This window comes from Dipodomys spectabilis, unplaced genomic scaffold (assembly GCF_019054845.1).
Source record: "Dipodomys spectabilis isolate Male_0828 unplaced genomic scaffold, ASM1905484v1 ptg000187l, whole genome shotgun sequence".
Taxonomy (NCBI): Eukaryota; Metazoa; Chordata; class Mammalia; order Rodentia; family Heteromyidae; genus Dipodomys; species Dipodomys spectabilis.
The window spans coordinates 6,275,072-6,301,525 of NW_024870864.1; the positions used below are offsets into that span (position 1 = coordinate 6,275,072).

At 41.9% G+C, this 26,454-nt stretch overlaps 1 protein-coding gene and 1 non-coding gene across 2 annotated transcripts; one reads left to right on the forward strand and one right to left on the reverse strand.

The window, feature by feature from the left end:
- Window positions 1–16: 16 nt before the first annotated feature.
- Cnot11 (CCR4-NOT transcription complex subunit 11) lies at window positions 17–17,083 on the forward strand. Its single transcript, XM_042695482.1, has 7 exons — window positions 17–605; window positions 3,659–3,823; window positions 7,748–7,900; window positions 10,863–11,065; window positions 13,678–13,880; window positions 15,938–16,034; window positions 16,116–17,083. Exons 1-7 carry the CDS (start codon window positions 140–142, stop codon window positions 16,311–16,313), a joined length of 1,485 nt encoding a protein of 494 aa, XP_042551416.1. The 5' UTR covers window positions 17–139; the 3' UTR covers window positions 16,314–17,083.
- An 8,596-nt stretch (window positions 17,084–25,679) lies between these two features.
- Window positions 25,680–25,793, reverse strand: LOC122121397. The gene has a single exon (XR_006149938.1). It is a non-coding gene; the product is annotated as a small nucleolar RNA SNORD89 (small nucleolar RNA).
- Between the last annotated feature and the right edge of the window lie 661 nt (window positions 25,794–26,454).

Genomic DNA, 26,454 nt, shown 5'->3' on the forward strand with positions numbered 1-26,454 from the left:
CCTGCGCTACCCTCGGCCTTCCGCGGCGTGTTTTGTTTGCGACGCTGTCGCAATTACAGCGCGCTTTACGGCCGGGGCGACGGAGCGAGCGGGCGCCAGGGCCGCTCGGGCCGGGAAGCAGGGCCGGCAGGCCAAGTGGATGCCCGGTGGCGGGGCCAGCGCCACGTCAGGCCGGCTTCTCCTCAGCGCGGAGCAGAAGGGGTCCCGGGAAGCGACAGCGGCGTTCCGCAACGGCCCGGGGGGCTCGGGCGGCGGAGGCCCCGCGGGCAGGATGAGCCTGAGCCCGAAGGAGCTGTCGAGCCTGCTGAGCATCATCTCGGAGGAGGCGGGCGGCGGCAGCACGTTCGAGGGCCTGTCCACCGCCTTCCACCACTACTTCAGCAAGGCCGACCACTTCCGCCTGGGCTCGGTGCTGGTGATGCTGCTGCAGCAGCCCGACCTGCTGCCCAGCGCGGCGCAGCGCCTCACCGCGCTCTACCTGCTCTGGGAGATGTACCGCACCGAGCCGCTCGCCGCCAACCCCTTCGCCGCCAGCTTCGCGCACCTGCTCAACCCCGCTCCGCCCGCCCGCGGCGGCCAGGAGCCCGACCGCCCGCCGCTCTCAGGTAGCCCACCCCGCGCGGCCGGGGCGGGGACGCGCCCCGCCTGAGCAGCCTCCCTCCCCGCCCCGCCCCGCCCCGCCCCGCGCGAGGGAAGCCCCAGGCTCTCGCCGGCGAGGCCCTCCCCTCCCAGCGCCCAGACTGCAGTGGGGAAGCGAGTACCTGCGGTGCCGAGAGTCGTCCCGTCCCGTAGGCCGTCGGATCGGACAGCTCGCTGGAGGGCTCGGCGTGTTGAGAGTGGTCTCCAGGATGCCCACGAGGTGCAGAACGGATGACACACGCGGCCCCGACCCCGTTTTTTAAGTCTCTGAGGAGCCAATAGAAGTCCAGTGTTAAAAACAACAACAGTAACGAGATGCTAGGCATTGGTGGCTCACACCTGTGATTCCACCTGTTCGGGTGGCTGAGAACCGGGTAATAGCACTTCTAGGCCAGGCCGGGGGCGGGGGGGGGGGTAAAAGACCCTCTTCCTCCCCTCCCTCCAGCCCCCCTTTTCCTTGATTCATTTCGATAAATCTTAGATGCTGAGAGGCACAGAGGCCTTGGGTTCCACTCCTAAGAGTATCTTCCTTTGGGCAACACCCTCTCTTTAATTTTTTTTATTGTTATTGTAAAGGTGATGTACAGAGAGGTTATAGTTAGGAAAGTCAGGTAAAGAGTACATTTCTTTTTCGACAATGTCACCCATTCCCCCCCCCCCCCCTTTCCTAGTTTTTCCCTCCTGTTCCCCACTCACAAGTTGTAAAGTTCATGTTCAACATAGTGTCCAGTGAGCACCATTGCTGCATTTGTTCACCCTTTGTCCTTCCATTTCTGCGCTCCCTCTTACACTCCCAAAGACATATATAAATGAACAAAAAGAAAAGAAAAACAGCAAAAAAGAGGGCTGGGAAGGTGGCTCAGTGGTAGAGCACTTGCCTTGCATGTTCGAGGCCCTGGGTTCGATTCCTCAGCACCACATAAGAAAAAAGCCGGAAGTGGCGCTGTGGCTCAAGTGGTAGAGTGCTAGCCTTGAGCTGAAGAGCTAAGGGACAGCGCCCAGGCCCAGAGGTCAGGCCCCACGACCAGACCTCCCCCCCCCCAAAAAAAAAAAAGAAAAACAGCAAAAAAGAAAAAAGAATCTCTTGTTTCCATTTCCTGGAGCAGGATGCTATCTTAACCACCACAGTGTGGTGTAGGGTCGCACCTTTCTTTCATCCCAGCTTAAGCACAAAGTGGTAATAGGAGGACTGCAGTCTGGGCCTTCTTTGCATAAAAGAGAGAACTTAGTCAAGTGCTGGTGGTTCACGTCTGTAATCCTAGCTACTCAGAGGCTGAGATCTGAGGAGATCACGGTTCAAAGCCAGCTGGGGTAGAAATGTCTTGAGATACTTGTCTCCAGTTAACCACCAGAAAATTGGAAGTGGAGCTGTGGCTGAAAGTGGTAGAGTACTAGCCTTGAGTGAAAAAGCTCAGGGATACTGCTCAGGCCCTGAGTTCATGCCCCACAACTGACAAGAAAAAAAAAAAAAACTTATTTGAAAATTAAAGTTAATAGGACTGGGTGTATGGCTCAAGTGGTAGAATGCCTGAGGCACTGAGTTCCAACTCGGGTTTGTACACAGAAACCAAAAGAAAGTGAAAACTAATGGTAGGGGCCAGGGTAGAAGGTGGTCTGGAATTTGGCCTGTGGGAACATTTATATGGAATGTGTACCAGTGGAACATTGCTCCAATGACAGTGTACTTAACTGGCTTTTGGTACAGTTTGTTGCTTCCCTGAAAGTGAGTGTAATATACATAAGGCTACCCAAAAGTGCCTTAGGAGTGGGGGACAATGTGGGATTTTAGGTCAGAGGCCCAGTGAATTCTGTAGGTCTGGTTAGACAATGATATAATAACATTCTCAAATGTAGTACTATAAACCTGTATGTACCTCCTCAATGTGCTGAACTGTGAACAAGATTGTAGGGAGGAGGAGGCAAGGAAGTAGTTGTCAGGGAAGGAACCCATGGATTTTTTTTTTTTTTTTTGGTCAGTCCTGAGGTTTGAATTCAGGGCCTGAGCACTCTCCCTAAGCCTCTTAGCACTCTACCACTTGAGCCACAGTGCCACTTCTGGCTTTTTCTGTGTATATGGTACTAAGGAATTGAACCCAGGGCTTCATGTATGCTAGGCAAGCATTCCACTACTAAATCACATTCCCAGCCCTTCTGTCTTTTTGCTTTTAGCTTCAATGCATCTCAGTTTCAGACAAAAAAGCATTTCTAAATGCTACCATTTTTTTTATCTCTTTCATTGAGAGTGCCACAAGAACACTACATTTCAAATGACATTTAATTGCAGAATATACACATGTATGTATTAGATTAGTTGAATATTTAGTGCCAGAGTTTGAACTGGGGCCTTATTTTTGGTAGGCTGGCATTTTCCCACTTTACCCACAACCCCAGCTTGGCTTTTTGCTGGTTAATTTCAGAGATAGTATCTCAGACTTTTCTGCCCAGGCTAGCTTGAAATTGTGATCCTCCAGTCCTCAGCCTATTGAGTAGTTAGGATTGTGGGCCATCGATGCCTGGGCTCCATTATGATTTAGTTTGTAAAAGTATGTTGATTAGGAAGTGGCGCGGTAGCTCAAGTGGTAAAGCGCTCGCCTTGAGCTGAAGAGCTGAGGGACAACGCCTAGGCCCAGAGTTCAAGCCCCACGACCGACAAAAAAAAAAAAAAGTATGTTGATTAAAGTGGCAAGCAGCAGATGTTTTTTGTTTTGTTTTTTGGTTAGTCGTGGGGCTTGAACTCAGGCTGGGCGTTGTCCCTGAGCTCTTCAGTTCAAGGCTAGTGCTCTACCACTTGAGCCACAGTGCCACTTCCAGTTAATTGTGGTTCATCAGAGATAAGTCTCACAGTCTTTCCTGCCCGGGCTGGCTTTGAGCCTTGATCATCAGATCTTAGTCTCCTGAGTAGCTAGGGTTACAGGTGTGAGCAACTGGTGTCCGGCTACAGCTTTTTTTTTTTTTTTAATTACATTCAAGTTAAAATTTTAAAGCAACTGTTGGAGACACTTTCTGTTTTTCTTCACAGGATTTTTACCTCCTATAACTCCACCAGAAAAGTTTTTTCTTTCCCAGCTCATGCTGGCACCTCCAAGGGAACTCTTCAAAAAGACGCCTCGCCAGATTGCATTGATGGATGTTGGAAACATGAGCCAGTCTGTGGATATTAGTGGGCTTCAGCTGGCCTTGGCTGGTAAGGTTCTTGTCTCTTATGATAGATTCATTGTTGTGGTTAGGTAGTATTTCTTACTTAAACAAGTAATTTCAGTACTTTCTAAATGGAAGTCCATTTTTGTCATTTTGTTTGCCTTTTCAGTTTTAAACAATGCCAGATAAAGGTGTGTGTTTGTTTTAAATGTTCATGTTGGTTAATGGTATTGTTAGAGTGTCATTACTACCCAAAATAGTGTTCAAGTTGAGTAAGATTCTTCAATCCCACTTTTTTTCAGAAATAAAAATGTCCATCTCAGGTGTTGTTGTGCTATCCATTTTGAAGGCCAGTTGTCCATATATGTGAGTGTTATTTCTGGGCACTCTATTCTGTCCTGCTGTCTACTCTCTAAATTGTGTTTAGGACAGTACTTAAACTGTTGTGGATGCTGTAGCTTTGTATTAGGGTTTTGTTTCATTTTATTTATTGTGGTGCTCAGATGGAAGGTAGGGCCTGTACCTCTTGAGCAGGCTCTTCCCCCTGAGCTAGCCTGGTCCATGCACTGTTTTCCTTTGGAACACTCTAAATCTCACTTTTCAACTATTACATTAACAGTAAAAAATCTTTTAAGATTTCTGAGGTAGAAACTATACAAAAAGTAAGTTACCATGCAGATTAAGGCTAATAACAGATTAAAATTGTTTTGCTAAATGAAAGGTGGTTGTACTCTAGAGACCAAAGTCATAGGCAATCTCACTCGCCTTTCCTTTAGAGGTGTATATTTGAGGGTTTTAACCTTATATTTAATCAAGTGAGAGTCAAATTTGTCCTGCCTTTTAATTTTTGATGACTTCAGTCAGCCCAGGAAATCTTTTTTTGAGCTGAATACTGGGGCTTGAACTCAGGGCTTAAGTGCTGTTCCAAGGCTAGCACTCTAGCCATACCTCCACTTCTGGCTTTTGTTGGTTAAATTGGAGTTAAGAATTTCACAGACTTGGTGCTGGGAAGGAGGCTTGGTGGTAGAGTGCTTGCCTTGCATACATGAGGCTCTGGGTTCTATTCCTTAGCACCATGTAAGCAGAAAAAACCGGAAGTGCTGCTGCTGTGGCTCAAGTGGTAGAGTGCTAGCCTTGAGCTGAAGAGTGGAGGAACAGCACCCAGGCCCAGAGTTCAGGCCCCATGACCACCACCAACAACAACAAAAAAGAAACTTTGAACTACTATCCTCACATCTCAGCCTCCTGAAGTAGCTAGGATTATAGGCATGAGCCACTGGTGACAAGTTTAGAAAGAACAGTGTCTTGAATTAGAGTGGGAAAGTGGCTGAGTGGCAAAGTTTGCTCTTCCTCTCCTCCACCCAGATTGAAGATGTCCAACCCCTTCTTTTTCACAACAGTTTCCTCTTCCTGCCCCCAAAGTAAGCACACCTTGCTCCTTGCTTCTCTGGAGCTTGCCGCTGAGGCCTGAAACAAGATGCTTTATTGTAGGGTCTTTGGACCAAAGTTATATTTGTGTTTCTCTAACTTTAGAAAACATAGCAGACAAGTTAAACTTATGATAAGGGGGAGATATTTACCCTGTTAACAATCACAATGTTCATTCTAGAAATTTAACTATTTTCTGACAAATACTATTTACTAGTGTATTTCACAATTTGCTAGTTTAATTTTTTTTCCCTACATCTTGGCCAACAGTATGTTATTTAGCTTTCTTTTTACTTCTTTTTATTTGGCCAGTATTTTCCCTATTAACCGAACCAGGTTGAACATCACATGGAATGTAATACATCTTTTCATATGTTTCTGGCTATTTCCCATTGGATTGATGGTCTTCTATTGATTTTTTTAAGGTATTGAACATAGATTTACTTCAAGTAAAAGATCAATTTTATACATTCACCATGTTTGGGCTAAGCTTCTTTTTGAAGACCTAATATAAGTACTTTCAAAACAGATCTTTTGGGCCAGGTGCTGGCTCACACCTATCTGTAATTCTAGCCACTCAGGAGGCTGAGATCTGAGGATTCTGGTTCAAAGCCATCCCTGGCAGGAACATTTGTGAAACTCTTTATCTCCAATTAACCACCAGAAAACCAGAAGTGGCAGTGTGGTTCAAGTAATAGAGTTCTAGCCTTGAGTTGAAGAGCTCAGGGACAGAGCCCATGCTCAGAGTTCAAGACCCATGACTGACTAAAAACAAACAAAAAACCCAGATCTTTCATCGTTTCTTTTTTGAATTTTTTTGAACTTTTTATTGGAATTTTTTTTTTTTCCTGGTTCTGGGGCCTGGGTGCTGTCCCTGTGCTTTTTCAGTCAAGACTAGCATTCAGTGAGCCACAGGGCCACTTCTGATTTTGTTGGTCATGGAGCCTGAACTCAGGGCCTGGGTAATGGCCCTGAGCTTCTTGCTCAAGGCTAGTACTCTACCATTTGAACCACGGGGCCACTCTGGCTTTTTTCAGAGTAGTTTATTGGAGATAATAGTCTCATGGAGGGCCTGGAAGGTGGCTCAGTGGTAGGATGTTTGTCTTGCATGCATCAGTCCCTGGGTTCGATTCCTCAGCACCACATAAGCAAAAAAAGCCAGAAGTGGCACTGTGGCTCAAGTGGTAGAGTGCTAGCCTTGAGCTGAAGAGCTGAGGGACAGTACCCAGGCCCAGAGTTCAGGCCCATGACCGCAAAAAAAAAAAAAAAAAAAGATTCTCATTAACTTTTCTGCCCAGGCTGACTTTAAACCACAGTCTCATGGATATTTTTGTGTGGGCTGGCTTTCATCTGCAATCCTCAGATTTCAGACTCTTGATTTTTCTATGGCAGGAGCCACTACCACCTGGCTTTGAAATACCAAATCAGGAATTTACTTTAGTGTATACGTATGTATACCTTGAGCTTGGTATACAGACACTGTACCACTTGAGCCATTCCTCCAGCCCCTTTTTGCATTGGTTATTCTTGAGATAGGGTCATGCTTTATGCCCTTGCTAGGCTGCAATCTTTCTACTTGTGCTTCCCAGTGTCACTGAGCTAACAGGTGTATGGCACGGGTCACAGCCATGTTTTCCGCTAACAGGTGTGTGCCATTGAGGGCAAACTTGTATACTCAAGATGGCCTTAAACTGTACTCCCCCAACCTTTACTTCCCAAGTAGCTAGGATTACAGATTTGAGCACCACATGTCTAGCCCCCTCCCTCCTTTTTTTTTTTTTTTGCTGCTCCTGGGGCTTGAACTCAGGGCCTAGACACTGTCTCTGAACTTTTGTTCAAGACTAGCACTCTACCACTTGAGCCACAGTGCCACTTCCGGCTTTTTCAATATATATGGTACTGAGGAATCAAACCCAGGGCTTCATGCATGCTAGGCAAGCATTCTACTACTAAGCCACATTCCCAGCCTATTTTTAATCAGTTTTGGGGCTTGAATTCAGGGCCTAGGCGCTATCCCTGAGCTCTTTTGCTCAAGGCTAGTGCTCTACCACTTTGAGGCACAGCACAGTTCCACTTTGTTTTTTGTTGTTGTTGTTTTGTTTTGTTTTTGTCTTATTGTTGTGGGGCTTACTGGGCCTGAGCGCTTATCCCTTAGCTCTTTAGCTCAAGGTGACCAAGCGCTCTACCACTTGAGCCACAACACCACTTCCAGTTTTCTGAGTGGTTTATTGGAGATAAGAGTCTCATGAAGTTTCCTGCCCAGGTTGGCTTTGAACCACAGTCCTCAGATCTCAGCCCCCTGAGTAGCTAGGATTACAGGAGTGAGCCAGAGGTGAGCCATCAACACCTGGCTCATTTGTGTTCTCATTTTTATCGATTTGTAGGAGTTAAAATATATGTATTTTGTGTGCACACAGATAACCTGCCACTTTTTCTTTTAGTGTGTTGCAGATAGAAAGCTTTTCCTAATTAGTAGCTTGTCCCTTCACTCTCTTCATGGTGTCCTCAATTTAAAAATGCCTCTTATTTTAACCTCTTTCAGAACGCCAGTCTGAATTGCCAACCCAGAGTAAAGCCAGCTTTCCTAGCATTCTCAGTGACCCAGACCCAGATTCTTCTAATTCTGGGTTTGACAGCTCGGTTGCCTCTCGGATTACAGAATCTTTAGTCAGTGGACCAAAACCACCTATTGAAAGTAGGTATATATAAGTTAATTTGATTTTCTTTGTATCAGTATTCCCTGGAACTTTTCAAGTTTTTGAGATTGTTGTTTTTATTGTTACTTAAGCTTGAATTTAATGTGAATTTTTTTTTTGTCAGTCGTGGGGCCTGAACTCTAGGCCTGGGTGCTATCCCTGAGCTCTATAGCTCAAGGCTAGCGCTCTACCACTTGAGCCACAATGCCATTTCCTGTTTTCTGGTGGTTTATTGGAGATAAGAATCACATGGATTTTCCTGCCCAGGTTGGCTTTGAACTGTGATCCTCAGATCTCAGCCTCCTGAGAAGCTAGGATTACAGGCGTGAGCCACCAGCACCCTGCTTAATGTGAAATTTTTTTTTTTTGGTCGGTCGTGGGGCCTGAACTCTGGGCCTGGGTGCTGTCCCTGAGCTCTTCAGCTCAAGGCTAGCACTTTACCACTTGAGCCACAGTGCCACTTCTGGCTTTTTCTGCTTATGTGGTGCTGAGGAATCAAACCCAGGGCTTCCTGCATGCAAGGCAAGCACTTTATCACCAAGCCACCTTCCCCGCCCAATGTGAAACTTCTTATAGTGTCGATTATTTAGTGGAGATGCTCAGTAAAAATTAGTTTCTTCCTTGAAAAAAAAAAATCACTCACCAAATTCTTTATAACATGTTTATCATACATATACCTGAAGCTAAAAATTTCTCCTATAATTTTACTAAAGTCTATTATAGTTTATGACTCAATAAGGATTACTATAGGCTATTTTAACACTGTTATTACCTTCTCTACTTTAAAGTCTTACTGAATCTACAACTCTTAATTTACTTCGTCAGAAACATTGAGTTTTCAATAATGTAGTTGCACTGTTTGGTTTTACAGGTTTCCATGTGGTTTGAATGATAAAGGCTCCCTACATAGGGATAAGACCTGTTGTCCAGATTATTGTGTTCCCATGACTTTGAAATTTACCCTGCAACTTCTTAAACTATTTGATTCACAGCAGCTCTCTGGCTTAAGGATTTGAAGTTTCAGCTAGTTGTAAGTGTGCCAAAAGGTTCAAAGCACCTAATTGGCTTCTGTTTAGTATTTGTTCAGTTATAACTTTGAGTTGCATGGACCACCAGGAAGACATGTGGAGAGCATACTTACAATAAATATCTCTGACCACCCACCATCATTGTCATCACATAACAGTAGTTCTCATGAAGTGCTGAACAGTTGTTTTCATAAGTAGTCAAAGAAGAGATTCAGATGCTCATTCTGGGATGCCAGTGAAGGACATGGAGATGTTAGTGGTGGTTCTTACCTAGGAAATGACATTTTCAATATACTAGAGTGTCATCTCAAACTTAGCAGGGATGAGTTCTGATAGGAATAAACCATTTTATGCCCTTTTTGAAAACCAAACTGAAGTGTAACAATGGTGCAACAGAAGTCCTTGCCAGAGTGAGTTTATCTAAGTTTATAATTTATGATCAGCATTGGGCTGGGGATGTAGCCCAATGATAGAGTGCTTGCATGCATATATGAGGCTCTGGTTCAATTCCTCAGTAACACACATACACATAAACCCATAGGAAAAAAAAAACCCAAAACCTTTTTATGAAATAGTTGATTCAGGGTTGGGAAGGTGGCTTAGTGGTAGAGCGCTTGCCTTGCATGCATGAGGCCCTGGGTTCAATTCCTCAGCACCACATAAGCAAAAAGAAAAAAAAAAGCTGGAAGTGGCCTTGTGGCTCAAGTGGTAGAGCGCTAGCCTTGAGCTGAAGAGCTGAGGGACAGCGCCCAAGCTCAGAGTTCAGGCCCCACGAACGGACCCAAAAACAAAACAAAACAAAATAGTTGATTCACTTTACTTTCTTGTCATATTTTTGCTTTCTGAGAGTGGATCTGGTATTTGTGAATTTGGGGATTTATGAAAGCCTCCAAATGCATATGGAAAAGTAAAAGTACATGTCAACCAGGTGCTGTTGGCTCACACCTGAAATCCTGGCTATTCAGGAGACTGGATCCCAAAGATCATGGTTTGAGGCCACCCTGGACAGAAAAGTTTACAAAATTCCATCTCCAAAATAACCAGAAAAGGGCAGGCTGGAGGTGTGACTCAAGAAGTAGAGCAAGCAGGCAGAGCAAATGTGGGGACCTGAGTTGAAACTCTAATACAGACAAGAAAGAAGTACATATTTTTCTTCTGTCATTTCTTTCTTTTTTTTTTTTTTGTCAGTCGTGGGGCCTGAACTCTGGGCCTGGGCGCTGTCCCTCAGCTCTTCAGCTGAAGGCTAGCACTCTACCACTTGAGCCCTCAGCCCTACTTCTGGCTTTTTTCTGCTTATGTGGTGCTGAGGAATCAAACCCAGGGCCTCATGCTTGCAAGGCAAACACTCTACCACTGAGCCGCCTTTCCAGTCCCTCTTCTGTCATTTCATTTCCACATAATTTGTTACTTTAAAATTAGAAGATGGAAAAGTAAACCTAGCACAAATCATGGTGGTCTCTAAGACAGAATCTTAGTGGTGACTAAGAATAGAATTTCCTATTGCTCATGAGGGTCTGCTTGGATTAAAAGTTGGCAGATGACTCATGGCCATGTTTTTCTTCTCTTCTCTAAAAAAACTAACATTCATGGTGGTCTCTAAGACAGAATCTTAGTGGTGACTAAGAATAGAATGTCTTTTTTGCTCATGAGGGTCTGCTTGGATTAAAAGTTGGCAGGTCATGGCCATGTTTTTCTTCTCTTCTCTAAAAAACTAACAGGTTTTGTCATATACTGTTTCATTAGTTTTTGCCCATGTATGTATACGTTCTTGTTTATATTCTGAGTGAAACCTTGACTTTCTGTATCATTCTTCCTTCTGATTTTCAAATATGGATTTTATAACATCCTCACTAAAGGAGGTATTAAGTGAAATGCAGGTAAGTACAGATGTTAGCTATGATAGAAGCAGTCATTTATCTCTATTCCCATTTAGGCCATTTCCGGCCAGAGTTTATCCGTCCACCACCCCCTCTCCACATTTGTGAGGATGAACTGGCTTGGCTAAATCCCACAGAGCCTGACCATGTGATTCAGTGGGATAAATCCATGTGTGTTAAGAATAGCACTGGTGTGGAGATCAAGAGAATCATGGCCAAAGCTTTTAAAAGCCCTTTATCATCTCCCCAGCAGACACAGGTATGTATGCATTAAAAACATTTTTTTTTAACCTTCAATCCATCATGAATTTAATTTTCTTTAAAAAAAACTAGGAATTCTGAGTTCTTTTAATTTGGCAAAGAATTATTTTAGTATGATAAAGTTAAAAAGGAGAAATTAAGAAGAGAAATACTTCATGCTTCCCACATAGGAAGTAAGAATTCAAACTCAAAATGGTGGTTCTATCTGAAGCTTTTATGCTTCCCTAGGGTAGGCAAATACATTTGGTCATGTCATCTAGTAACCCCTAACCCTTAGACAGTGGGTCTGGGTGGGTAAGATGGGTCAGTGAGGTCTACTCAAAACAGTTTTCAGGACTTCATTTTGCCTGACAGGGCTTTCATTCTGAATTTTTTTTTTTTTTTGCTTCTTAATCATATAAATAATTTTTGAAGAAATATCAAAATTAAAATGTTTCTGAGATTAAATCCCTTTCCCCCTGCAAAAACAGATAAGAATTGTTGATTGTGATACAGGTCATAGTATCCTTGAAGAACTGCTTGGTTGCTATGATAACCCTTGTAGCCAAGGAGCTCCCCCTTCTGTGTGACAGCTTACAAGCTCCCTTTTGGGGATCATCCTGATTTTTTGGTATCCAAAAGCTTTGTTATCTTTCAACTTCTGTTAATTTGGTTCTGATAGGGGAAGAAGTCTGACCACTAAAAATTTCCTGACTTGTTTGTGATAGTTTTATTTCTGGAGACGTGAGATAGGAAGGGTCTTATTTTTGGTCATTGTGTTCCCTCTCTAGGTACTTTGTAGACATTGTTGCATTTTAGCTGGACAGTAACTCTTCTGAGAGTAGGTAGAATTTTTATTTTTGTCAGCTGTGGGGCTTGAACTTGGCTTGGGCAGTATCTCTGAGGTCTTTCTGCTCAAGGTATGACCCACCAGTGCCCAACTAACAGTTTTGTAGAGGAGAAAAAGGAAGTCCAGGTTGGAGGTGAACTTAACATTAAAAGTATTTCAGGGGCTGGGCACCAGTGGCTCATGCTTGTAATCCTAGCTCCTCAGGAGGCTGAGATCTGAGGATCAAGGTTCAAAGCCAGCCTGGGCAGGAATGTCCATGAGACTCTTATCTCCAATTAACCATCAGAAAACTGGCGCAGTAGCTCAAGTGGTAGAGCGCTTGCCTTGAGCCAAAGAGCTCAGGGACAGAGCCAGGCCTATAGTTCAAGGCCCTACTATGGGAGTGGGAGGGAGTATTTCTGGCTAGGCTCACACCTGTACCTACTCAGAAGGCTGAGATCTCAGGATCACAGTTCAAAGCCAGCCTAGACAAGAAAAGTCCATGAAGCTATCACCAATTAGCCACCAGAATACCAGAAGTGGTGTTGTGGCTCATCAAAGTGGTAGAACATTGCCTTGAGCAAAAGAGCTTAGGGACAGGGCCCAGGCCCCCAGTTCAAGCCTCATGACGGAAAAGAAAAAAAAAATTCTGGCTACCTGTGGGTTAGACCAGGTAGCTACCATTGGTGGACAAGGTAGCGGCATTTATGGCAGTTTCTGGTTGGTGAATTTTACTTAGTTTGCAGTCTCAAGTTAGAACTGTAAGGAAGATTGTCCAACCAGTTTATCATCTAAGTCAAGTCAGCCTACAGCTGTTTGTAGTTCATGTTGCTTATTAGAGCATCCTGAAATGCAGTGCAGTCTGGAAAATACAAAGAATATAGAAAGTTTAAAAGTGTGAGCTAGCTGTTGGTGTCTCAAGCCTGTAATCCTAGCTACTCAGGAGGCTGAAATCTGAGGATCATGGTTCAAAGCCAGCTTAGGCAGGAAAGTCTATGAGACTCATATCTCCAGTTAACCACCAGAAAAGTAGAAGTGGAACTATGGCTTAAAGTGATAAAGGTTAGCTGTCAGCAAAAAGCTATAGTAGAGTGCTCAAGCAGAGGTCAAGCCCCATGACCTGCAAAAAAAAAAAAAAAAAAAGGAAGGAAAAAAAAAAGTGCTATTTGGCCAAGAAAAATGTTTTTGAAGCCAAATAGCACTTGACTAACTGGAATTGCCAAATGCAGTGTATTTTGAATTGAGAATAGCAGAGGCTCACAGCACTTACTTTTCTGCTGTTCTCTACCTGCATCAGACAGGGCTCAGCAGTTGTTGTTTTTTTTTTTCCCCTACTGTTTCTAATTCTCTGTGTTTTTGTACCTTTTTATTTAAGACAAGGTATCACTATATATAGCTCAGGCTGTTCTAAAACTTACTATGTAGCCTAGGTACCTTGAGAATGTTTGGATTATAGGTATGTACCATCACATCATCCAGCTTGGTTTGTGCTTTTGGGGAGAACTAGCTGGTAATTATTTTTGGATGTAACAGCAGAAAAAAAAAATTACAAAAGACTTAAAGATGCTGTTAGACAGATATACTGTATCTAATCAAGTTTCTCATCTAGGAGGAAGAATAGTTGATTCACAAATTGTTTTCAATTTTTTTATTTTGATATCCTCATAGCTTTAAGGGAAGAAATTCAAGAAATTGACTCAGTGATGGTAATTTTTATAGCTTTGTATAAAATACATTTGGACAATAAGAAAAAATTTTCCAATGAAACTCAAGAACCTCTTTAAAATTTTTGCTTTCTTTAGCTTCTTGGTGAGTTGGAAAAAGACCCCAAGCTTGTTTATCACATTGGTCTCACTCCAGCCAAACTTCCAGACCTAGTGGAAAACAATCCTCTAGTTGCTATAGAAATGTTGCTGAAATTAATGCAGTCAAGCCAGATCACTGAGTATTTCTCTGTCCTGGTCAACATGGATATGTCTTTACATTCAATGGAAGTTGTAAACCGGTAAGTTCTCATGTTCCTCTAATATGTAAGGATATACAGATCTTGATTAAATTAGCTAGGGGAAAAAGATGTAGCATATTTTTCTTCTGATATGGTTAGCCTCTGAGTCTTAAGTGTTCACTATATGTGAATTTAGCATCCACTGGTAAAAACCTGCAGTACAGTTTTTACAGTTAGTTGGAGCACAAATGAAAGTGGATGAAATTTACTTCCCTATATAAAACTCTAGCTCCTTTACCTAACAGCTGTGGCTTGGAAAGTGTAGAAGCTTCTAGGCATGCAGTCACAGAGTCCCTATACTCCTCTCCCATCTCCTCCTTGACTGCCAGGAGTCTTACCCTGCCATTGCTGACCATTAGGGAAACAATGCATGGTCTTCTTTTTTTTTTGGGGTCGGTTGTGGGGCCTGAACTCTGGGCCTGGGCACTGTCCCTCAGCTTTTCAGCTCAAGGCTAGCACTCTACCACTTGAGCCACAGCACCACTTCCGGCTTTTTTCTTTTTGCTTATGTGGTGCTGAGGAATCGAACCCAGGGCCTCAGGCATGCAAGGCAAGCGCTCTACCACTGAGCCACCTTCCCAGCCCATGCATGGTCTGCTTGATGTGTTCTTCTCTTTTCATATTTTATATTACCCTTTTCCTCTTAAATTGCAAGTTAAATTGGCTTGAGAGGTTAGCTTGGGGGCTATTTTATTATCTATATAGAGGGTGCCTTAGGCCCACACTTGCCTAAAGTAGTCTTCATTCAGGCTTCTCATTCTGAGCTGCTTTTCACATATTGGCCTAGTTTGTGTGACAAATTAAATGGATCTAATGTGCAAGGAAATCCACTTTGAGTGACAAGTAACATTTGTTTTTTAAGTTGAAGATTAAAAAAAGCTTAGTTGAAATTGAACCGAGTGTCAGGTTAATCACCTGATGGCCAAAAGCTTGCCTGGCAGCCCTCAGTATGTGAAATTCTCTAAGGAAACAGAAGGCTTCCAAATTGATTTTCAGCTTGTGTCCTGTATAACATTGTGATTTCTGCCTCTCTTTGCAGTCTTTTTTTTTTTTTTTTTACTATTCACAGAACAGTTTATTGCCCCCCCCCCCCCCCTCGTGGCTGGCCACCCCTTGTGACCAGGGGAAGTGTCTCTTTGCAGTCTTTTCTAGCAGGATTCACTGTTTCTCCTTCACAGGATTTTTTTTTTCCCCTTCACACAATTTTTTTTGGTTGGTTGTGGGGTTTGAACTTTGGGCTTGGGCGCTGTCCCTGCGCTCTTAAGCTCAATGCAAGTGCTCTACTGCTTGAGCCACAGTGCCACTTCTGGTTTGCAAGTGACTAGTTGGAGATAAGAGTCTGACGGACTTTCCTGCTTGGCTAGCGTTGAAGCTCAATTCTTAGATCTCAGCCTCCTGAGTAGCTAGGATTACAAGTGCAAGACATCGGTGACCAGCTTAGTAAGGCTTTCAGTGACAAAGCTTGTCTCACCTGACTGGTTCCAGAGGCTGAGCTGAGCACTTTGCTTTTACTGATTGGTCTCGACCTTCAAGAATCTATACCTGGGCTTTGGGTCTCTGTGACATGTTTCTTACTACACTGCAGCCAGGTCTTCCCTTCAGAATTCTTGTGCTGGTTCAAAGTTTTTTTTTGCTACTTACACTGTTTTTAGGAAGGCCTATCTACTTAGGCGTCAGTTTAACTCCCCCTTTTAAGAACTTTTTTTCTTCTAAATCCCTTATTCTAGCCTTTGGCTGGCTATATGTTATGCTGAATTCCTATCTAGTCTGAACTTGCTCTTCCTAGCACTTTGTGTAATAAGGCTTTCCCAAGTATAAAGTGGGTCACAATAACTGCTGAGGATTAAAGCTTGTAAGATTTGTGATTCAACCACAAACACTCTGGGACATAATGCTGAATAATTGTAGTGTGCAATGGTAAGTGTACACTTAAAAGCAGTTAGGATAAGTGGCTGTGGCTCAGGTTTGTCAAAGATGATGAAAAACTAGGGAATTAGATCATAAGTTTTCACTAGATGACAATTAAAAATATATATAATTATAATTTTATAAAATAGGCTAACTACAGCTGTTGATCTACCTCCTGAATTCATTCACCTTTATATATCAAATTGCATCTCTACTTGTGAACAAATTAAGGATAAATATATGCAGGTGAGTAACAGGAATTTTGATAAATTTTATTAATACTTATTAGTAAAACAGGCATGCTAAATTTGTTTTTTTCTCTCCCAGAATCGTTTGGTGCGTCTTGTGTGTGTCTTTCTCCAGTCCTTGATCCGTAACAAAATTATTAATGTACAGGACTTGTTTATAGAAGTGCAAGCCTTCTGTATTGAATTCAGTAGGATACGAGAAGCTGCAGGTCTTTTCCGGTTGTTGAAGACCCTGGATACTGGGGAAACGCCTTCAGAAACTAAAATGTCAAAATAATACCTCACCAGAACCACCCATTCATTGCTCAACTGTATTGTGATTAGTTTTTAAAACCAAATGGATTGTTTGGTTTAATGCACATAAACAACACTTTATTTACTTAAAGCAGAGTTTTGCTTTTTCTGGATGACTTCTCCCTAAAGATGAATTTTTGGTAAACATTTGTGAAAAATGGTTTTTAATTGTCTTGCCAACAACCATCCATAGCAGGAAAATTTAACCCCAAAGTTACTGTAAGAAAGTGGTAAGCTGTTTAAAACTTTTTTTAAGCACTGAAGAGCCAAGTGCCTGCTGTTGCTTAAAAGACAAGCCACAAGCTTCTGAGAAAACCAGAAATCCTAAGGTTCCAATGTTAAAAGTATTCAATAAGTGAAGACACTTAAGAATTTGATTGTTGTTCCTATGGTGAGATTAGTTGAGAGGAGCTTTTCACGTAACATTAAAGATAGTCTGCAACCATGACAACAGAACATGTGAGTTCCTCGGGCCTTTAACAAACATGGGAACTTTTAGGAACCTCCTTTTTCTAGTTTATAGTAGTAGGCATTGTTCTCTTTTTTTCTTTTTTCCCTTGAGATGATTCTTGGTTATTAGTCAGAGATGGCTGATTTTTTGTTTTAAGGAAAAAATTGAGTCAGGGCTTTGGGAAGTAATATTACCCCAGAAATGCTGTCTGGTGGGATGGAGGCCTTTGACACATAGGAAAGCAAGCAAGGTGTAGCACTTTGGACAACAGTGCCTTTCATTAAAGTTCTTTTTTAAATCAACTTTTGTCCCCTGATTTTTACTTGAAGAAATCATGTTCCTTTTACAGTAGCACTTTCAAAGCAGATTTACAGGGAAATAATCTGTTCAACAGTAATTATTCTACTCTAGCACTTAGCAAAAGAGTTCAAGTTGCAGTCTTACTGCATTTGACCTGAAGCTTATCTTGTTAGATGAGTTAGTACTTTGTCCATAAGGCTTACCATAGCCTCTATGTTTACAGGGAGCGCAGCACTTCGCTGCTTGGGCCATTTAAAGCAGTGAAGTTGCCAATAATTGTTCCAAAGTTAGAAAACCATTGTATTAAATAGGCCAAGTAAGAAAAGACTACTTGCTTGCAGCCTAAAAGTTTTAATATGAAGCTGTTGGCCCCATTAAACCTCAGTTAAAAACCTGTGTCAGCCCCTACCCCCTCTTGGAGGCAAGATGGCAGGTTAGAATAATTTACCAGTCTACTCCATGAAGGTTTTGGAAACACAGAAAGATTAGATTCTGAATGAGAAGAGAACCAATAACAATGAAAGAGATGGAAGGAAGAGGAAACCAGAGATAACCAAGCCAATGGAAGAAGAGCAGTGAGGAGTTCCAAGCAGTCTCCACATTCCCAGGAAGGGGGAGAGGAAGTGAAGAGTCCATTATAGAGCAAATAGTCAATTCTAGCTGTGGGAAAAGCCACACATCCCACAAGCCTTAATCCCGGTACAGAGATTTGTGAGTTAGTGATAATCCAATATGGAAGCTCATCCTTGTAGAAAACATTGTTGCTTCATTGCTCCTCTTATCTTGGAGGGCAATACTTAAATACCATTTTTTTTTGGAGGGGGGGCGGTGTCAGTCTTGGGCTTGAACTTGGCTTGGGCCCTGTCCCTGCGCTCTTCAGCTCAAGGCGAGTGCTCTACCACTTGAGTCACAGCGCCACTGCTGGTTTTCTAGTGGTTTTACTGGAGATAAGAGTCTCATGGACTTTCCTGCCCAGGCTGGCTTTGAACCTTGATCCTCAGATCTCAGCTTCTTGTGTAGCTAGGATTACAGGCATGAGCCACCTGTGCCCGGCTTAAATACCATTTTAAGAGAATGTTTATTGTTGGAAACAGAGATGCTGTGGAGGCCTGAAAATAAGGAACAGTCATGACTTTAAGAGCTTCAGGACACTTTGCTGTAGAATTTGGGTTTGAGTTGGTCAGAGTTGATTGAGGAGAGGTAGAATGTCCAGCAGGACCCTGCAGACAAGTTTAAACAGTGGGGTACTACACTGGTAGCTCTGATGCCAGAGGCTGCTGTTTGAGATAGTCAATAGAGACAGAACCTTTCATCTCCCTGTTGAGCTTGAGCAGAGGCATGGATGTGACAATTGCGTTGTTACCTCAGGAAGACTTCAGCTATAGCCCAACAGCCCACCAGAGGCAGTTGGAAGGTTGAAGGCTTGGGTGTTGGATCTGTCTAGAACACACACTTTCTGACCAGGAGTGACACCAGTATCAATCAGAGGCTAAGGCAACAACAAAACTTTGAGCCCGAGGCCTGTTAAGAACTCAGTCACCAGGGCCTGTGTCCTTGTGTTGACTGCTGCCTAATCTGTTAACATTATATACTACAACCCAGCTATATACATAATCTTTGAGAAAACATCAGTTTAATCATAGGAGATTAAACTTATACCTAAAAACTAGGCCTCAAGTGTGTAAATCCCAGTACAAAATCACTACACTTAAGAATAAAAATGACAATATGTCTCCTTCAAAAGTAAAACTTCACAGTAAAAATATTTCAGGCTTGGCCCTAGTGGCTCATGACTAATCATAGCTACTCAGGAGCCTGAGATCTGAGGATCGTGATTCAAAGCCAGCCTGGGCAGGAAAAGTCCATGAGATTCATCTCCAGTAAAGCACCAGAAAACCAGAAGTGGCTCCGTGGCTCAAGTGGTAGAGGCTCGCCTTGAGCTGAAGTGCTGAGGGACAGCACCCAGGCCCAGAGTTCAAGTCCCATGACCAACCCCCCCCACCCCCTGGAAAAAATTTTCAGTAGTCAAGCGCCAGTGGTTCACACCTGTAATCCTAGCTAATCTGGAGGATGAGATCTGAGGAGCATGGTTTGAAGTCAGCATGAGCAGAAAAATCCCTGTGAAATTCTTATCTCTCATTAACCACTCAAAAAATACAAGTGGAGCTGTGGATCAAAGTGGTAGAGCAGGGCTGGGGAAGGTGGCTCAGTGATAGAGTGCTTGCCTCACATGCATGAGGCCCTGGGTTCGAATCCTCAGCACCACATAAGAAGAAGAAAGCCAGAAGTGGCACTGTGGCTCAAGTGGTAGGTGCTAGCCTTGAGCTGAAGAGCTAGGGACGACGCTCAGGCCCAGAATTCCCCACACGGACAAAAACAAAAAAAACAAAACAAGTGGTAGAGCACTAGCCTTGAGCAAAAGAGCTCAGGGATAGTGCCCATGCCTGGAGTTCAAGCCCCGCAACCTAAAAACAAAGGTGATAGTGATGTGGAAAAATGGCAATGATCAATGAGATGAAGATGTAAAACTGAATGAATTCAAATAATACACACCAACAAGTGAACTCTGAATTTAAATAGCCAAATGAAAGAAAATGCAGGATATGAAAGGAGTTCAATAAAGATACAAAAGTCTTGACAAAATTAGATCAAAATATTGAAAGCGTTCAATAGCTCCAATAAAAAATTCAATCTATAGCCTAGCTAACAGAACAAATTGAATATAGGGTATAAGGAATCAAAGATAAAGCAGAAGAATTAGATATAGGAATGAGAAAGCAAAAAACAGGAATGGAATTTATAAGACCTTTGGGACACCAAAAGACCAAACACTGGATCATGGGTCGAGATAAGAAAAAAGCTGGGTCTGGGAAGGTGGCTCAGTGGTAAAGCTCTTGCCTTGCATGCCTGCGGCCCTGGGTTTGATTCCTCAGCACCACATAAGCAAAAAAGCCGGAAGTGGCTCAAGTGGCAGAGCGCTAGCCTTGAGGTGAAGAGCTGAGGGACAGTACCCAGGCCCAGAGTTCAGGCCCCACGACCAGATCCCCCTCCCCCCCAAAAAAGAAAAAAAAGAACCTAATTACTAGGGGCTCAGGCCTGTTGTAATCCTAGCTACTCAGGAGGCCTAACCTTGAGGATCAAGTTTTGAAGCTAGCCTAGGCAAAAGAGTCTGAAAAACTTCTTAAATTAACCATCAAAGTGCCAGACTGGAGGCATGACTCCAATGGTAGAAAAATCTAGTTGTGGGCAAAAAGCCAAAAGCTCAAATGCCTGAGTTCAAGCCCTGGAAATGACATAAACACAATAAAAAATACCACCACCACAACCCCACCTCCATAAGAAAAACTAAAGAGATACAAGTATAGGCATAGATAACCTTAGTTTAATAAAATAGCAGGAAACTTCTTCAAACTTGAGAAAGGGAAGGTCATCCAGGCAGTGGAGGCTTACAGAATAGCAAGATCAGAGAAGAAACATCTCTGAATGTATTAAAACTCTAAGCACACACAACGAAGATTATTAAAGGAGCTGCAAATGAGACAAGTTATATGTAACAGCAAGCCCACTAGAAATGCAGATTTCTTAACCTCTAAATGCGGTAAGGGCATATAGGAAATGATCCAAGTCCTGAAAGAAAATAATTGTTACCCTAGTTATTAATACCCAGTGAAGCTACCTTTCATAATTGTGGAAAAAAATAAACTTTCAGGATAAATAAAAACCTAAAGGAATCTGTGACCACAAAGCCAGCACTATAGAAGATGCTTAAAGCAATACTACATACAAAAAGGAAGATAAAACAGATAAAGCACAGAAAAGAAATCCCACTAGATGGGTAAAGTAGCAAGAGAGAATTAATAATATAAGCATAACTAGAATGGATAAATTTTTTTTTTTGGGTCCGGTCATGGGGCCTGAACTCTGGGCCTGGGCGCTGTCCCTCAGCTCTTCAGCTCAAGGCTAGCGCCATTTCCGGCTTTTTTCTTTTTGCTTATGTAGTGCTGAGGAATCGAACCCAGGGCTTCAGGCATGCAAGGCAAGCGCTCTACCACTGCGCCATGTTCCCAGCCCCTAGAATGGATAAATTTCTAGATTCTTTTGACCTACCAAAACTGAATCAAGAGGAAATAAACCATATAACTAGGTTTATAACAAGCATTGAGACTGAAGAATAACAGTCTCCTGAAAGACTAGAATTGGATAGATTGATAACCAAATTCTATGAGACCAAAGACGTGACACCAATACTACTCAAACGTTTCCATAATAGTAGGGGAAGTAATGTCACCAATTGCATTCTAGGTAGCCAATAACACTCATTTCCGAACTAAAGGTTTTAATAACACAAAGGACAGAATTATAGCCAATCTCTTTGGTGAATAAACATGCAAATAAAAATTCTCAATAAAATATTTGTAAACCAAATCCTGTAAAACATTAACAAAATCATATACCACAAATAAGCTGGTTTCATTCCATATGGCTCACCATATGTAAATCAGTAAACGGCATGTAAACAGAATCAAGTAAAAAAAAAAAAAAATCACATGTAGGAAAAAAAAAAAACCTTCGTCAAAACTCCGAATCTTTTTTATGATAAAAGCCCTGAACAAACACTAGAGACATTAAAAACTTACAGACAATATCACACTAAACAGAGGAGGATGTCTATTTATTCTCCCCACTATGCTGAAGAATATGATACAGGTATTTTCTAAATAGTATTTCCAATTGCCCAGCAAAAAAGATAAAAAACCGGCTGGGAAGGTGGCTCAGTGGTAGAGCGCTTGCCTTGCATGCATGAGGCCCTGGGTTCGATTCCTCAGCACCACATAAGCAAAAAAGAAAAAAGCCGGAAGTGGTGCTGTGGCTCAAGTGGTAGAGCACTACTAGCTTTGAGCTGAAGAGCTGAGGACAGCACCCAGGCCCAGAGTTCAGGCCCCACAACCAGACCCCACCCCACCCCCCCAAAAAAAGATCAAAAACAGATAAATGGGACTGAATCAAATTAAAAAGTGACAAACAATTACTAGAACCAAGGGACAAGCCATGAAATGAAAAAAAAAACCTTCATCAGCTATTCAATGATAAAGGATATACAAAGAGTTAAAAAAAATTAAATGGTAAATGGATATACAAAGAGTTAAAAAAAATTAAATGGTAAAAGAATAACCCAACTAATAAGTGGGTAAATGAACAGTTACTGTAAGAAGAAATACAGGAAGGAATGTTCCAAAATCTTTTAAGCCATAAAAGAAATACAGATAAAACCTACAGGAAGTTCCATCTCATCCCGGTCAAAATGACCATCATAAAAAAAAAAAAGAAACATCAAATGCTAGAGAAGATATGCAGGAGAAGCAGCATTATACCAGCTGGCCAACGGTGGCTTACACCTTTAATTCTAGTTACTCAGGAGGCTGAGATGAGGGTTCAAAGTCAGTCTATGCAAAAAAAGTCTGTGAGACTCTTTATCTTCAATTAACCACCAGGAAACCTGAAGTAGTGCTGTGGCTCAAAGTGGTAGAGCACTAGCCTTGAGCGAAAGAGAGTTCAGGGACAGTGCCCAGGCAAACCCTCCAACCCACCAAAAGAAAAAAAGCTTTATACCCTTTGGGGATGTAAACTAGAGCTTCCTCTATGGAAATTAGTGCCAAAGTTCCTCAAAAAACTTTAGTAAAAACAGACATACCTTATAACCCCACAAAACTGGAAATACATCTAAAGGAATGGAAATCAATACACAAGAGACACTTTTATTACCAATGTTTATTACAGATTTGTTCACATCAGCCAAATGGAGTCATGAGGTGTTCAACAACCAATGAACTGATAAAACATGGTACCTATATGCTATGGAATATTACTCATACATGAAGAAAAATGAAATTGTCATTTGTAGAAATGTTGGTGTAGCTGGAGACATCATGTTGATCAGGATGATCCTAGCTCATAAAGTCTAATACATTCCACTCATTTGCATAATCTAGACTGTAAAGACATGCATGTGCATATATATTGTATATACAAATAATTTTTAACTATGGGACTATTCGGGGGCATGGGGGAAGTGAAGAAGGGAAAGATAATAATGGTGTTGAATAAAATATCATAACAGATTGTTTCTATATATGAAGATGACATAAGGAAAAACCACTGAAAGCCGTTGACAGTAGGGGAATGGGGATAGGAGAGAACATTAGAGGTTATCCTGATTAAAATCTAATACATGGATGCTCAAAATACCATGGTAAAACCCCCTATGTACAATTAATATATGCTTAAAAAAAAAAGTAAAAGAGAAACAGGCTCTGTTGTGGAGTAGATGAATGGAGATGGTGAATGAAGGTGAATATGTTTGAAGTACTTTATGGCACATAAAAGTAGAACAGTGGTACCTGTTGAAGGGTGTAGTGTATGCAAGTATAGAAGTGTCACAATGAAAGCCCTCTTGTACAATTAATATATGAATAAGGATTTCCCAAAAAGAACCTGTATGAAGCAGCTTGAAATTTTTGCCATTCTGATATTTGAATTCAGGGTTCAAATGCTGTCCCTGAGTTTTGGGCTCAAGGCACCACCTCAAGGCTTTTCCATCTGAGCCACCACTTTGAGACTTGTTAATTGGAGATAAGAGTCTCATGGTCCTAACTGCCTGGTTTCAAACTTCGATCCTCAGTTCTCAGCCTCCTGAGAAGCTAGGATTATAGGTGTAAGCTCCCAGCATACTTATTTTTTTTTTTAAAGTAAAATTTACAAGAGACCAAAAGTCTCTTCATTAAATAAGTTTAGAAAACAGGCTGAATGTGGCAGGACATCTGTACTCCCACTTAAACAGCTGAGGCAGAGGATCATTTGAATCTAGGAGTTAAGAGGCCAACCTGTGCAATGTAGTAAGACCCCCAATACATAAAAATAAACAAAATAATAAAATCTAAAAACTATACTCCGCAACCAACCTTAAGGGGAATTAAATGAGTTGAATTTAACTCAGGTTACACAAAATACCTTCAATTCTCATAATTTTTCAGTTTCGATTTCCAACTTCAAAGCACCTGTCAAAAAAGAATACAGCAATAAGTAACAGTAGAAAGGGAAGTTATTTCAAAATAAGTCATTTGAAATCCTAAAATACAGCCACTACAAATAATTCTCATTATTAGCACTTCATCAACTTTACAGGGCTGGGAATGTGGTTCAGTGGTACAGTGCTTGCCTCGCATGCATGAGGCCCTGGGTTCGATTCCTCAACACCACATAAACAGAAAAAGCTGGAAGTGGCACTGTGACTCAAGTGGTAGAGCGCTAGCCTTGAGCTGAAAAGTTGAGGGACAGTGCCCAGGCCCAGCATTCAAGCCCCACAATGGACCAAAAAAGAAAAAAAATATGAAAAACAACTTTACAAACGAAACTGAAAACCAATTTTAAGTACTATCAATTTTCTTATTGAATAACATAATTATTTACATCTCATTTTAAGTAGCAGTTTTAATACATTTTCAGTCACAGTCTCATGAGGATGATGGATCTGACCAATTTTAAGCAGTATTTTGGATTTTTTTAAACTGTATTTTTTTGTCTTTTCTTTTTTGGTACTGGGGATCAAACCCAGGATGCTGCACTTGCTAGGCAAGCGTTTTGCCACTGAGCTACATCCCAGCCCTGAAGCAGTATTTTGAATTGATACTACTTTCAGATAATGGCTATCTGAGAATTTAATGAATAGGAAGAACTTTTTATAGTCATTAAAATCCTAGCAACAGCTATTTGCTAAATTACTTGTTGATTTCATGTTATATCCTAAAAAAACAAAGAAAAGCAATCATTACTATCCATGTTAGGAAAATCCCTAAGATACATTAAAAAATACCCTTAAAGCAATCCTGGGATATGACATCTTCAATCAGCCCAAGGAGGATCTGTTTCCAGGCTTTTCATCAGCCCTGGATACAAACCTAGAATTTATCAAAAATGAATTGACTTTTTTCTAACACTTCCCAATTGTATACTTTGCTGTAGGAAGAGAGTAAGTGGCTTCACAGCAATTATGATATGCAATATTTATGAGTAGTACTTTGAAAATGAGACGCTAACAATTTTAAGACTTGAATGTGGCTTAGTGGTAGAGTGCTTGCCTAGCATGCACAAAGCTCTGGGTTCGATTCCTTAGTATCACATGAACAGAAAAAGCTGGAAGTAGTGCTATGGCTCATGTGGTAGAGAACTAGTCTTAAGTAAGCACTCTATTGAGCTCAGGGACAGTGTGCCCAGGCCCTGAGTTCAAGTCCCAGGAATAGCAGAAAAAAAAATGAAATGAGAAAAGGAAAAAGAAAAATCCTAAACTAAAGCTGGGAAAGGCGCAGGTGGCATTTTAATTGGTTGTTGCATCAGAGATGCACTACACATGTTATACCAGAAAGCTAGCTCTGCTTTAGGTCAACATCTTGTGCTGGCTTATACTAAAGCCTGTACAAACTACTCCCAACTAAAGCACAACGTTCTCAAATTGTAGTAACACATACTGATTTAATCTCATCCTTCATAAACAAGCTTGATCACTTTTTACTTAGAAAACAGCTAGAATTCCATTATGCTGTTACTGAGGTCAGACCAGTGGTTCGCTTCAGGAGATTTTGTCATCGTGTATCCCAAGAGAGCAAACTGCTGATGGAGACACTGCAATTCGGCCTTTTATTGTCATCATTCCTCAGTAACCAGAGGGAGCAATCTTTTGGGAAAGGCTATATGATTTAAGAGCCCTAAAAAAACAGAATGTGAGAAACTATTACCTTCCTAATGATGTGATGTCTTCACAGGTCTCTGGTATTTTGTTTTGTTTTGTTTTTTTCTGTTCAGAAACTTGGAACATTAACTGCAACACTGGGCGGTGAGCAAGCCAAGCAGCAGGGAACAGTGGGTGAGCTCTGCATCAAAGACACTGCCTCTTTTCACATCTTTGCCTATAATTTTCAAAATTAAAAAAAAAACAAAGAAACAAAAAAAAAAAAAACACTACTCCAAGCCTTGTGTAGTAGCCCATGCCTATAATCAGAACATTTGACACACTGACCTTGGGAGGATGACACAGGAAGATCTCAAGTCCAGAATGAGCTACATAGGAAGGTGCTGTCTCAAAAACCACCTCCTAGCTGCATGCTGGTGGCTTATACATGTATTCCAAGCTATTCATGAGGCTGAGATCTGAGGATCTTAGTTCAAAGCCAGCCCAGACAGGAAAGTCTGTGAGACTCTTACTTCCAATTAACTATAAAAAGCTGGAAGTGGAGCTGTAGTTCAAATGGTAGAGCACTAGCATCCAGACCCAGAGTTCAAGCCCAGGACTGGCACCATAAATAAATAAATAAATAAATAG

What these genes read in the sequence shown, in the direction of transcription:
- Cnot11 (XM_042695482.1), top strand. Translation starts at nt 140, where the DNA reads ATGCCCGGTGGCGGGGCCAGCGCCACGTCAGGCCGGCTTCTCCTCAGC. An exon ending in CGACCGCCCGCCGCTCTCAG is followed by an intron (nt 606 to 3,658) that starts GTAGCCCACCCC and finishes TTTTCTTCACAG; the next exon opens with GATTTTTACCTCCTATAACT. An exon ending in CATCTCCCCAGCAGACACAG is followed by an intron (nt 11,066 to 13,677) that starts GTATGTATGCAT and finishes TGCTTTCTTTAG; the next exon opens with CTTCTTGGTGAGTTGGAAAA.